Source organism: Canis lupus, chromosome 27 (genome assembly GCF_048164855.1).
Source record: "Canis lupus baileyi chromosome 27, mCanLup2.hap1, whole genome shotgun sequence".
NCBI classification, from domain to species: Eukaryota; Metazoa; Chordata; class Mammalia; order Carnivora; family Canidae; genus Canis; species Canis lupus.
Window position 1 is genome coordinate 15,885,218 of NC_132864.1, and position 12,592 is coordinate 15,897,809.

General features: G+C 42.7%; 1 protein-coding gene across 1 annotated transcript in view; it reads left to right on the forward strand.

The window, feature by feature from the left end:
• The first annotated feature begins 6,305 nt into the window (after positions 1 to 6,305).
• The window catches only part of MAPKAPK5 (MAPK activated protein kinase 5), a 39,070-nt gene continuing 32,783 nt past the window's right edge, over positions 6,306 to 12,592 (forward strand). The window contains exon 1 of the mRNA XM_072802555.1: positions 6,306 to 6,865. Coding sequence (XP_072658656.1) covers positions 6,830 to 6,865 — 36 coding nt within the window. The 5' untranslated portion in view covers positions 6,306 to 6,829. The remainder of the gene's footprint in view (positions 6,866 to 12,592) is intronic.

The window sequence follows — 12,592 nt, forward strand, 5'->3', positions numbered from 1 at the left end:
GGGGAAGGATGTGAGACAGGAAGTGCAGTGAGCCGGAATACTGCTCCTTTCTGCTTCTCTCCACAGCTTTCTCCGCTTTAAAATTCATGGGACAGACAATGACTGCCTCAGCCTAGACAACATGACCCCTGACTGGCTTCATGTTCCAGTCTCAATTCCCAGAAGCTGAGGGCTCAGCTTGGGTCAGATATCCATTCCTGAGCCAGTCAGCTCTGGGTGGAGGATGGGGTCACATGGCCCTTGCTTGTAGTTAGGCCCATCACCTACACAGGGGCTACTGAGTGATGGGCACCCTGGAGGTGTCTATACTCGCTTATCAGAGTCATCTAGGACCAGCTAGAAGCAACTACATCACCAGGCAGCTCTGAAGCTATGCAGAACCCGAGGTTCCACCCCACACCTAGGAATCATTTTAACAAGGTCTTCAGTGGTCGGTATGTTCATTAAAATTTGACAGACACTGGTTTATCACAAGAAAGGAAGGTTGGCTCTCTTTTGTTTCCTTCTTTCCTTCCTTCCCTCCCTTCTTCAAACAACTTTATTCCATACAGTTCACCTATTTAAAGTGCATAATTCAAATTTTTTAGTTATGTTCACAGAATTGTGCATCTATCACTACAGCTGATTGTAGACACTTTCATTGTCCAAAAAAGAAACCCACACTCTTTGGCTTTCATCTCCCAATTCTTACCACCCCCCCATCACCCTCCTTCCTGGCAATCATAATCCAGACATTTCAGATTTGCCTGTTCTGGACATTGCATGTAAGTGGAGTCATAGGGTATGTGGCCTCTTCTATCCGGCTTCTTTCACTTAGTGGAATATTTTCAAGATTTGTGCACAGTGTAGCATGTGTCAATACTTCATGCCTTTGTATGGCTAATACTATTCCAACATCAGGGCAGATCACATTTTGTTTATCCATTCATCTGCCTGTTCCACTTCTTGGCTATTATGAATCATGCTGCTAGGAGGATTCATGCACAATTCATGAGAGTTATCCCAAACCACCATGGGAAAAGAAAGAGAACATGCTTTCCTGGCAATTACTCAAGCAGATTACCCAGTAAGTGAGATGACTAAACATGTCAGACTCACAAGTTCACTACCCTTATTCTAAGCACTTAGAAAATTCATCTAGTACCCTGGGTCTCTTCATATTCTAAGTGAACTTTTAGCTGTGTTATGAAATAATTCAGTTTAAAAAGGAAACATCCTTTTGAGAGTAATGGAACTAACTGTCACACTGGTTTTTAAATTAAGGTCAAATTCACAGAACATAAAATGGACTATTCTAAACTGTACAGCTCAGTATGCATTCAGCACATTCTCAGTGCTGTACAATCCCCACTTTTATCTAATTTCAAAACATTTCCCTCACCCCAAAAGGGAATTCTGTGTCAATGAAACAGTTACTCTCAATTCCCTTCTCCACCTAGGTCCTGCCAATCACTGGTCTGCATTTTGTCTTTACGGTTTTGCCTATTCTGGAAATTTCATATAAATGAAATCCTACAAGAACCTTTTGTTCTTGTTCAACATAATGTCTTTGATGTTTATCCACGTGGTAGCATGAATCAGTGCTTCTTTCCTTTTTACGACTGAATAATATTCCATCATGTGGATATACCACATTTTGTTTATCCACTCACATGTTGATAGATGTATGGGATGTTTCCACCTTCTGCTGCTGTGAATGGTGCTGCTATGAACATCTGTTTACTAGTATTTGTTTGAATACCTATTTTTGATTCTTTAGGGTATATATCTAGGATAGAATTGCTGGAGTACATGGTAATTCTTTAGTGTCCTAAAAACAACATTTTTCGGTTTCCGTGTGTCAGGAATCTGGGCATAGCTTAGCTGAGTGCCTCTTCCTGGCATAGAAGGCTGCAATTATCTCAAGGTTCAACTGGGGGAGGATCTGTTCTAAGGTCATTTATGTGGCCTTGGCAGGCCTCAGGTTCTCACTGGCAGTTGGCAAGAGATATCAGATCTTTGACATGTGGGCCCTTCTACTAGGCAACTAGAGTGGGCTGATTAGTATCCTTCCCTTCAAATTCACATCCACATGGAACTCAGAATGTGACCTTATTTAGAAACAGCATTTATAAAGATGTAATTAGGAATAATATCATACTGGATGAGGGTGGGCCCTAAATACAATGATAGTGTCTTCATAAAAGGAGAGGACGCAGTGAAGAAGGCCATGTGAAGACAGAGGCAGAGATTGGAGTAATGCACTCCTTTGGGCTAAGGAATGCCAAGGACTGCTGGGAGCCACCAGAAGCTAGAAGAGGTAAGGAAGGATTCTCTCCTAGAGAGAATTCTCTTCTTCAGAAGGAGCAAAGCCCAGTAAACACTTGGATTTCAGACCTTTGGTCTCCAGATCAGTGAGAAAATAAATTTCTGTTGTTTTAAGTCACCCAGTTTATGATAATTTATTATGGTAGCCTCCAGGAAACTAACAAAGTACTTCACATTTTTTTTAAATGATACAAATCATTTTATTATTATTTTTTTAAAATTTATTTATTTACAATAGTCACACTCAGAGAGAGAGAGAGAGAGGCAGAGACACAGGCAGAGAGAGAAGCAGGCTCCATGCACCGGGAGCCCGACGTGGGATTCGATCCCGGGTCTCCAGGATCGCGCCCTGAGCCAAAGGCAGGCGCCAAACCGCTGAGCCACCCAGGGATCCCAGTACTTCACATTTTAATTGGCTTCCTTCACAGCAAATGAGGGCGAGTTAAGAGAGGTGCCCAAGATGGAAGACTAAGTCTTTCTGTCATGTAATTTCAGATATGACATCTCATCAAGCAAATCCCTAGATCAGCCCACCAGCTGGGTGAGGTGATTACATAAGATCATGAATACAAAGAGGTGGGCATCATTGATGGCTATCTTACAGGCTGCCTGCTAGAGCCACCGCCCAAGCAAAAAACAGAGGAAACTTCTTCTCTGGGCTCTGCCTTCTCCATTCATTGATTCCATCAGCAAATATTAAACACGGGCAGTAGGCTGAGTGTTGAGGATGTGGCCAATAATGCAGATAAGATTCAGGGCACCTGGGTGGCTCAGTGGTTGAATGTCTGCCTTTGGCTCAAGTCTTGATCCTGGGATCGAGTCCCACGTTGGGCTCCCTGCGTGGAGCCTGCTTCTCCCTCTGCCTGTGTCTGCCTCTCTCTCTCATGAATAAATAAAACAAAAATCTTAAAAAATATATATATAGGCAAGATTCTTTCCCTTAAGATTAGTCTAGTTAGGGAGAGAACACTAAAGAATAATAAACAATATATAAATAAAAACTGTGATAAATACAAGAAAGTTATGAGACAATAGGAATATCTTAGATTGGGGATAAGAATTAGGCAGGTTTTTTTTTTTTTAAAGATTTTATTTATTTATTCATGAGACAGACACACACACACACACACACACAGAGGCAGAGACACAGGCAGAGGGAAAAGCAGGCCCCATGCAGGGAGCCTGACGTGGGACTCGATCCCAGGTCTCCATGATCAGGCCCAGGGCTGAAGGCAGGCACCAAACTGCTGAGCCACCTGGGCTGCCCTAGGCATGTCTTTCTGATAAAATGTTGGTTTTTAAAATCTTTAAAAAAGATTTTATTTTTGAGATAAAGTGTGAGCTAGAGGAGACAGAATCTCAAGCCTAACACAGGGCTCCATCCCATGACCTTGAGATCATGACCTGAGCTAAAACCAAGAGTCAGCCACTCAACTGAGTCACTCAGGCACCCCTAAAATGGTATTTAGAGTGTGGTTGAAGAACATGTGGAAATTAGGCGGTGTGTGTGTGTGTGTGCTGGGAGGGGAGATTGTTTCTAGGTAAAGGGAAAGCACATGCAGATAACAATCAGTAAGTTGAGCTGCCAGACTCAGAGTGTAGGAGTTCTTCATCACTGCGTTTCTATTATATAACACAGTGCCTGGCACAGAGAGACACCCGATAAATTATTACTGAATTAGTGAATGGATACATCCAAGTCACCTTCTATTTCCTAATTGTTATGGATAATGTCAATTCATTTAGAAATTTTCTCCCAAAGTTCACTGCTGGATCACTGTTCTCATTTGTAGTAGACAGCACAGGCAAAGCTATTACAAAAAGACTCAAATACATAAAAGCTCAAAAGCAATAAAGGTTTATTTTTTTCCTCAATAGTCCTGGGTGGATATACAGGTCAATGGAGCAGAGGTTCTCCTCTACTCAGGAGTCTTCTATCTTGAGGCCTTGCCTTCTCTAGAACGTTCTCATCGTCTTCCAGCCAGCTGGCAGAGTACACCTGTTGACAATTTTCTGGGCCGAGTCTGGAAACTGCACTGTTGACCAGAGCATAGGCACGTGGTCACACCTACTTTAAGGGAGCTGAGGAACGTACTGTAGGTGAATGGCCAACAAAGAGGATGAATATGTCTGCACCACAACATATATCCAATTACTTGACTTATCCTCTGGAATAGTGCACAAAATCCTCAAATTAACCTCGACAGAAAAAAGTTCTGGATTTCCCACCTTTACTTGCATCAAGGCTTTCATTCACTGAATGGCACCATCATCCCTCCAATTGCTGAGGCCAGATTCCTGGAAGTTACTCTTGATTCATTTCTCTTACCTTCCACATCTAATCCTTCAGGAAATAATGCCACCTGTACTCCCAAAACGTCTCATAAATCCCTCTACTCCATCTTTGCTGCCACTTCCTTAGTTCAAGCATCAAAATAACCTCTCCTCTGGATTTTCCTTTTTTTTTTAAAAAAAAAAAAAAAGATTTTTTTAATTTATTCATGAGAGACACAGAAAGAGAGGCAGAGACACAGGCAGAGAGAGGAGAAGCAGGCTCCATGCAAGGAGCCCGATGTGGGACCCAATCCCAGGAATCTGGGATCAGGCCCTGAGCCAAAGGCAGACGCTGAACCGCTGAGCCACCCAGACATCCCTCTCATCTGGATTTTTCCAATAGCCTCTTAATAGCTCTCCGTGTCTCCACTCTTGGTTGCACATGTTTCTCTATCTAGCAGAATGAGCTTTCAAAACATAACTCTGATCCCATCACTCTTTAGTTTAAAACCTTCCAATGACATAGAATAAAATCTAAAGTCATTACCATGACCCTAGGGTGTATGATACAGCTCCTCTCCAACCTCATTCTTTGTTATTATTTCCTACTTGCTCTGCTCCAGCTACACTGAACATCTTGCAGCTCCTTGAACATATTTCGCTTATTTCCACCTTGAGATTTTTTTTTTGTTCCATCCGCCCAGAAATCTCCTCCTCAGATTTCCAAAAGTCGGCTCGTTCTCTTTCCTCAGAGGTCTCCGCTTCAATGTTACCTCCGAGGAGCCCTTCCCTGAAAAGTCCCTACATCCAGTTATTCTCTTACCTCATTATCCTGTTCGCGGTCTTCTTATCATCTACAAACTCTGGGTTTCCTCCTATTTGCAGCTTAGCTTTCCTGAAAGCCAGCTCCACCGAGTAGGTACAGACTCCGGTCCTACTCTTCCCCACGTGTTGAGTAGGCCTGGTACACGGTGGTGCTCACTACAGGATTGGACGAAGGAAGACCCACCAAGAGGCGATCTGCCCTAAGCTCCTTCGAGGTCCTCGGACAGGTTGTTGGTGTCGTGGAAGGAGCACAAACGCGGGTGTCAACTCTGATTTGACCACGTCTCAGCTGTGCCCAACTGAGTTGGGCTCTCAGAGCCTTAATTACCTAATCTGTGAACGGGAGAATAAGAACATGCTTACCTCGCAGCGCCAAATGCCTACTTTGAAGAAACTGCTGGGGGGAAAGAGCCTCACGTAAAATTGACCCTCCTAATATATAATTATCGTTGCTATTAATACACACAAGTCTGTTCTCTTACCGTTAGACCCGCCCGGGACCTCCGTTTCCTCTTCCTCGTCACGAGCTGCAACCCCCGGCTCCTTCTCCCCCGGGTGTGTCTGGCGGCAGGAACCTCCTTCCGCGACCCCTGGAGGAGAAAAGAGGCCCTCACCCCGCGGGCGCCGGGGAGCGGTAGTCAGGGGCCCCGCCCCGCCCCGCCCCGCCGGGGGCCAGACGCAGTACGTCATCAGCGCGGCGCCAGCGCTGCGGAGGGCCCCGGGGCCTGTCCCGAGTGTGGCGCAGCCTGAGGAGGCCCTGGCTTCCGCCTGCCAACCAACTGCGTGGTTTGGGGGCGCTCGGAAACCCCAGCGGACGGCGGCGAGGGGCGCGTGGAGCCGTGGGGCCACGGAGTCGGGCGGCAGGAGGGGCGACCCGGAGCTCAGGCGGCGCACAGCGCCGGCGGGCGGGCGGGCGGCCGGCGGGGCTGCCCCGCGCGGGTGTCCCGGCGATGTGTGGCGCTGAAGCGGCATCGGGAGCAGCAGCGGCGGTGGGTTCGGCCTCGGCTTCGCAGCGGTGCCGGCGGCGGAGACGGAGGCGCAGGTTCCTTATTAGGACCTGGCGAGCCCGGGCCTAATCGGCGGCCCCGCGAGGCCTGCGCATAGCGCCTTAGACAGGGACCCTCCCCGCCTCGCCCTGCCCCGGGACCCGCCTGCCTCCCCGGCCGGGGATGAAGCCGGGAGGCGGCCGCGCGGGGCCCAGCACAAAGGCTTGTCCCCGGGGGCCGCCGCCGCCAGCCTAGAGCTGCCCGCCGAAGCGGAGCCGGCGCCGGGGCCCCCATCCCCGGTGGTCCCTGGGGGCGGCTGCTGCCGGTCTCCCCGAGGCCCAGGGGCCCGAGCTCCGAGCCCCTTGCTCCCTCGGCTGCGGTGGGACCCGGCAGCTGCGCAGCCCCCGCCGCTCCCGGCCGTAGAGGCCCTACGGAGCATGTCCGAGGAGAGCGACATGGAGAAAGCCATCAAGGTAAGGGGGAGATGCCCCCTTCCTCCCCTCTTTGTCCCTGTGACATTCCTCTCGGCTCAGCCTCAGAAAGCGGAGAGAACTTGAAGTGAGAGATTCCAGCGACTCCGGGTTTCGGTCTTCCCAGATTCGGTGGACTGCGTTTTACAGCCCTGGGGCGAATGGTGTGTGTCTGTGTAGGGAGGGATGTCCGAGTTCCTCTGACTTCCTTGGTTAAAGCAGGGATGTGATTTGTGCTCTTCTAAAACGGAAGGTGAGTGGCGTGGAGATAGGGTATGAGTGGGCCGGAGGGGACCCTACTGCTCCACTCGCGATCACTCCACTCCCCTGGTGCCGCCAGTATTTGTTTCCGGATGATCGGCAGCAGTACGTGGAGAGTTGGACTTTACCCATCGCTTTCCGTTTGAAACCAGCCTCCTGGAAACCTGCAGTTTCAGAGGGAGTGGTTCGCCTTCTTACAAAACCTGTCTTTTGGCAAATGGTGTTCTTACTTTTGCATATGTTCCTTCCCCTTTTCCTTTTTCCTCTCCTAGGGAGCATTTAATTTATTGAGGAAGAGCTAATGGTGTTCTGTGACTTCTCTGTTAACAACCACAAAGCAAATATGTGTTCCAAAGTGACCCAAATAAAGTGAAAAGTTTTTAAAAATCTGCTTTTTTGCCTTTTTTTTTTTTTAAACAGGCAAACTTTGAGCTATACTAACAGAAAGTTTTCTAGCTGTAGCTAGCAGATTAGAGTCTTATGTAAATTGAGCCCGAAATTTGATATGTATTATTTACTCATTTTGCAGTATTAAGTCAGTGCATTTAAGAATTTCATTTTCGCTTGAGGGGCAGGCATCCTTTGGCAACTTGGGGTTATTTTCCCCATCCAGACATGGTTAAGAAGTTACACTTCTAACAATTTTTTGTATAGTAAAGTTTATAGAAATCATCAGTCATTCCAAAGAAACTTCACCTTTTAAAGGAGGCATAAAAATATAACCTACATATTAAGGAAGATTAAATTTTAAATAATAGAAAGGTTCTAAAAGGCTACTTTTTTTTTTCTTTTGGTTTGGATTTTATTGGTATGGGTCATGAATTGTTACCTAAAGTTTTATGACTGGGTTTGGGATCAGAGGATATGTGGCAGATTTTTAAGTTCAGGGATTGTCCGTGTTTTGCCAGGTGCTATCTTAGGCACTGAGGGTGCAAAGCCAAACTCCTAGATGTCCCTGCTCTCATGGAGCTTATATTCTAGATGGTGGAGTTAGGTAATAAACATTGCCAGGTGGTTATAATTAAGTATAAAAAGGATGAGTACTATTTTAGGAAGAGAGTCAGGGAAGGCCTCCCTGAACAGGTGACATATTGCAGAGGTCTGAAGAGAATGAGGGAGCAAACCACTGTCTCAGAGAAGAGAATTACAGGCAGTAGGAACAGCAGATACAAAGGCTCTGATGTAGGTACAAGTCTTGTGTGATCCAGGAAGAGCAAAGTGAATGCAGTGGGTCCGTGTAGATTATGTTTTAGGGAGGTGATGAGAAGCTAGAGCACATAGGAACTTGTAGACCATTGTAGGAACTTTGGCTTTGACTTTGAGTAGCAGAGGAACTCTAGGGAGCTTTGAACAGAAGAGGAACAGTTTTTGTGGGTGAATATATAAATTGAGAGGCAATGTTACATTGTGGTTACCATAGTTTCTCCAGGTTGACTCTGGTTACAATCTCAGCCTTGCCATTCATTAATTGTGTCCCTGAGTAAGTCACTTCACTTCTTTGCCCCATAGTTTCCTCACTCATAGAAAGGAGAGAAAAACACTCCACAGCTCATAGGGTTTTTTGAGGATTTAATGAACAAATATATCTAAATGTGCTTACAATAATACCTAACATTTAATAAGAACTTGATGAATGTTAGCTCATAGCAACTGGAGAGTCATTTAAGAAAGTCATAATTTCTTCATTTGGTCACTATTGCCCAATCTGATTTACTTAAATTTTTTTTTAGCTCTCCTTCATGTACTTGACAGGTGAGGCTTCCTCCTAGTTTGGGTGTGCTCAATCAGTACAAATTAGTGGAGTTGAAAATATCTGATCTGACAACCAGTACTGAATAGGCAGTGCTCCCTTGGAAGCAAACCAACATCATATCACATCACATCACATCACATCAAATAAAACTTCTGTGGCATTGTATTGTATTCGTTGTTTTGCTTTCTTGAGGATGTCCCCCAATGGAGAAGTCAGACCATTGGAGTTCAGCTGGAAAAGCTGTTTTCCTGGGCTCTAGTCAGCCCATTTAAACTTCTGTTGCCTGACTACCTAAGAACAGCCTGATTAGACTTTAACATCTCATCCTACTACTCTTTAAAATAATTAGGATAGGGCCAAGGCAACTACCATAGGCTCTGTCTTCTCATTTCTGTCTCTTCTCCCATAGACCCATGACTTCACTATTCCTAAGGCACTTAGCTAAACATGGAGAGTGAGCATTTTGGGATTAGGGATTGTCTTACATATTCGTCTTCTATTGTATATGGCAGAGTTCTTAATATTTGATGAACTTAGTGAAACTTCATTTCCTTAGTTTTAAAAACTACTTTTCAAATTGCAGTATAATTTACATACCATAAAATTTACTCATAAGTGTATAAATATACAGAGTTGTGCAACTATCATCACAATCCAGTTTTAGAATATTTCCATCCTGGGCTTCTTTCTGTGTGGTTCAGTGGGCTGGGCATCCTATTCCAGGTTTTGGCTCAGGTTGTGATCTCAAGTTGTAAGGTTGAACTCCGCATTGGTCTCTGTGCTGGACGTGGAGCCTGCTTGAGATTCTCTATCTCTCTGCCCTCCCCCTCACATTCCATCTCTCTGTCTTAAATAAATAAACGGATAAAATCTTTAAAAAAATTTTTTTCCATCCCCCCTAGAAAGTTCCTTTTGCTTCTTTGTCATCTGCCTTTATTCCCACTCCCCACTCCAGACAATCACTGATCTGGTTTCTGCTACTAGTTTTGTCTCTGGAAATTCCAAATTAATGGAATTGTATAATACATAGTCATATGTGTTTGGCTTCTTTTGCTTATAATACTTTGAGGTTCATCTACGTTAGTGCATATATTAGGACTTTATTTTTTATTGAGTAATGTTTTTATTGTTTATTCACCCCAGTTGATGGACATTTAGATGTTTCCAGTTTTTAATTATTATAAACAAAGTGATAAAACTTAACTGTAAAAAAAAAACTTGACTGTATAAGTTTTTATAGAAATATTTAATTTCTCCTGGATAAATACCTAGGTTTGGAATTACTGGGTGTTACAGTAAGTTTATGTTTAATTTTTTTTTAAGAACCTACAAAACTTTCCAAAGTAGTTCTACCATTATTCAAACAAACCAGTAGTGTTTGAGGGGACTTTCTTTTGTTTTTTGCTTTTGTTTTTGTTTTCTCCTTTTTTTTTTTTTTTTAAGATTTTCTTTATTTATTCATGAGAGAGACACAGAGAGACAGAGGCAGAGACACAGGCAGAGGGAGAAGCAGGCTCCACGCAGGGAGCCTGACGTGGGACTCGATCCTGCGTCTCCAGGATCACACCCTGGGCTGAAGGCAGGCACCAAACCGCTGAGCCACCCAGGCTGCCCTTGTTTTTGTTTTCTCCTGACAAATATTTGGTATTGTTAATCTTTCTATTTTAGCCGTCCTAGTGGCTGTGTAGTTTTATCTGATTGTGGTTTTAATGTGCATTTCCCTAAGGAGTAATATTGTTGGGCAACTTTTCATGTGCTTACTTGCCATTTGTGTATCTTTTCTGGTGAAATGTCTATTTGAATCATTTGCCCATTTTTAAGTTGGGTTATTTGTCTTACTGAGTTGTAAGAGTTTTTTTATATACTCTGAGTAAAAACTGATTCTAATGCCATTGAGCATCTTTTCATGTATTTGCCATTCATGTATTTTTTTTCCTGGTATTTATTAAAATCTTTTACTCATTTTTAAATTGAGTTGTCTTATTGAGTTGTAAGGGTTCTCTCTAAACTCTGAATAAAAGTGATTTATCGGATATAAGATCTGCAAATGTTTTTCCCAGTCTGTGGCTTATCACTTTTTAATGGTTTTAATTTTGAAGAAGTCCAGTTGATCTTTTTTCTTTTTCTTTTATGGATTATGCTTCTGGTGTCATAGCTAAGAAATCTTTGCTTAGGCTCAGATTATAAGATTTTTCAACTATATTTTCTTGTAGAAATTTTGCAGTTTTTAGTTCTTTATTTAGGTCTAATATCCATTTGGAGTTAACTTTTGCATGTGGTGTTACATAAAGGTCTAAGGTTTTGTTTGTCTTTAATATGGATATCCAGTTGTTCAAGGACAGTTTGTTGAAAACACCATCTTTTGCCTATTGAATTACTTTGTTACCTTTTGTGAGAATCAGTCGATCATAAGAGTGTGAATTTATTTCTGGATTCTCTGTTCTATTGATCAATATGACTATTCTTATACTAGTATCATAATTTGATGACTGAAACTTTATAGTAAATTTTCAAAATTGAGTAGTATGAGAACAAACATGGTTTCTCTTTTTCAAAATTATATTGGCTCTTCAAGTACTTTGTATTTCCAAATAAATTTTAGAATCAGCTGTCTATTTCTCCAAAAACTGTGCTGGAATTTTGACAGGGGTTCCATTGAATCTATAGGTCAGTATGGGGACAGTTGCCATCTTAACAATATTGTCTTCTAATTCATGAACATGGTATAGCTCTCCATTTTGTTAGGGCTTTCCTGTTTCTCTTAGCAATGTATTTGTAGTTTTTAGTATATAGATCTTGTACTCTTTAAATTTATTCTTAATATTTTACTCCTTACGATGCTATTAAGAATTGTTTAATTTCATTTTTGGGTTGTTTGTCACTAATGTGTAGAAATACAGTTCATTTCTGTATTTTGATATTATGTTTTGCATCCTTACCACATTTGCTAAGTTCTAGATATTTTTGTTGTTTTGTAGGTTCTTTAGGATTTTCTACATATAAAAATCATGTCTTCAGTGAATAAATACCGTTTTACTTCTTCCTTTACAGGATGTATCCTCTTAATTTTGTTTTCTTGCCTTATTCCGTGGGTAGAACCTCAGGTACAATGTTGAGTGAAAGTGGCAAAAGTGGACATCTTGCCTTGTTCCTGATCTCAGGGGGAAAGCATTAAAGACTAAGTAAGTGGTTTTGTAGATGTCCTTTGTCCAATTGAGGAGTTTCTTTCTATTCCTTGTTTGCTGAGAGTTTTTATCAGGAATAGGTGTTGAATTGAATTTTTGTTACATGCTTTTTCTTTATCTATTGAGTTGATCATATAGTTTTTGTTCTTTAGTCTTAATGTGGTATACAGTAACATTAATTGATTTTCAGATATTAAACCAATCTTGCATTCTTGGTATAAAACCTATTTAGTCTGATGTAAAATTATTCCTATATGTTTCTGTATTCAGTTTGCTAATAATTTTGCTGAGGATTTTTGCATCTGTATTCATGAGAGATATATATCTGTAGTTTTCTTGTGATGCCATTGTCTAGCTATGATATGAAGGTAATATTTGCCTCAGAATGAGTTGGGAAGTATACCCTCCTTTATTTTCTGGAATTTGTGTGGAGGTTTGGTATTATTTCTTTAAATCAATAGCTGTCAATAGGGGCCAATTTTTGCCTCTCACAAGACATTTGGCAATGTTTGGAGACATGGTTATTCAGTG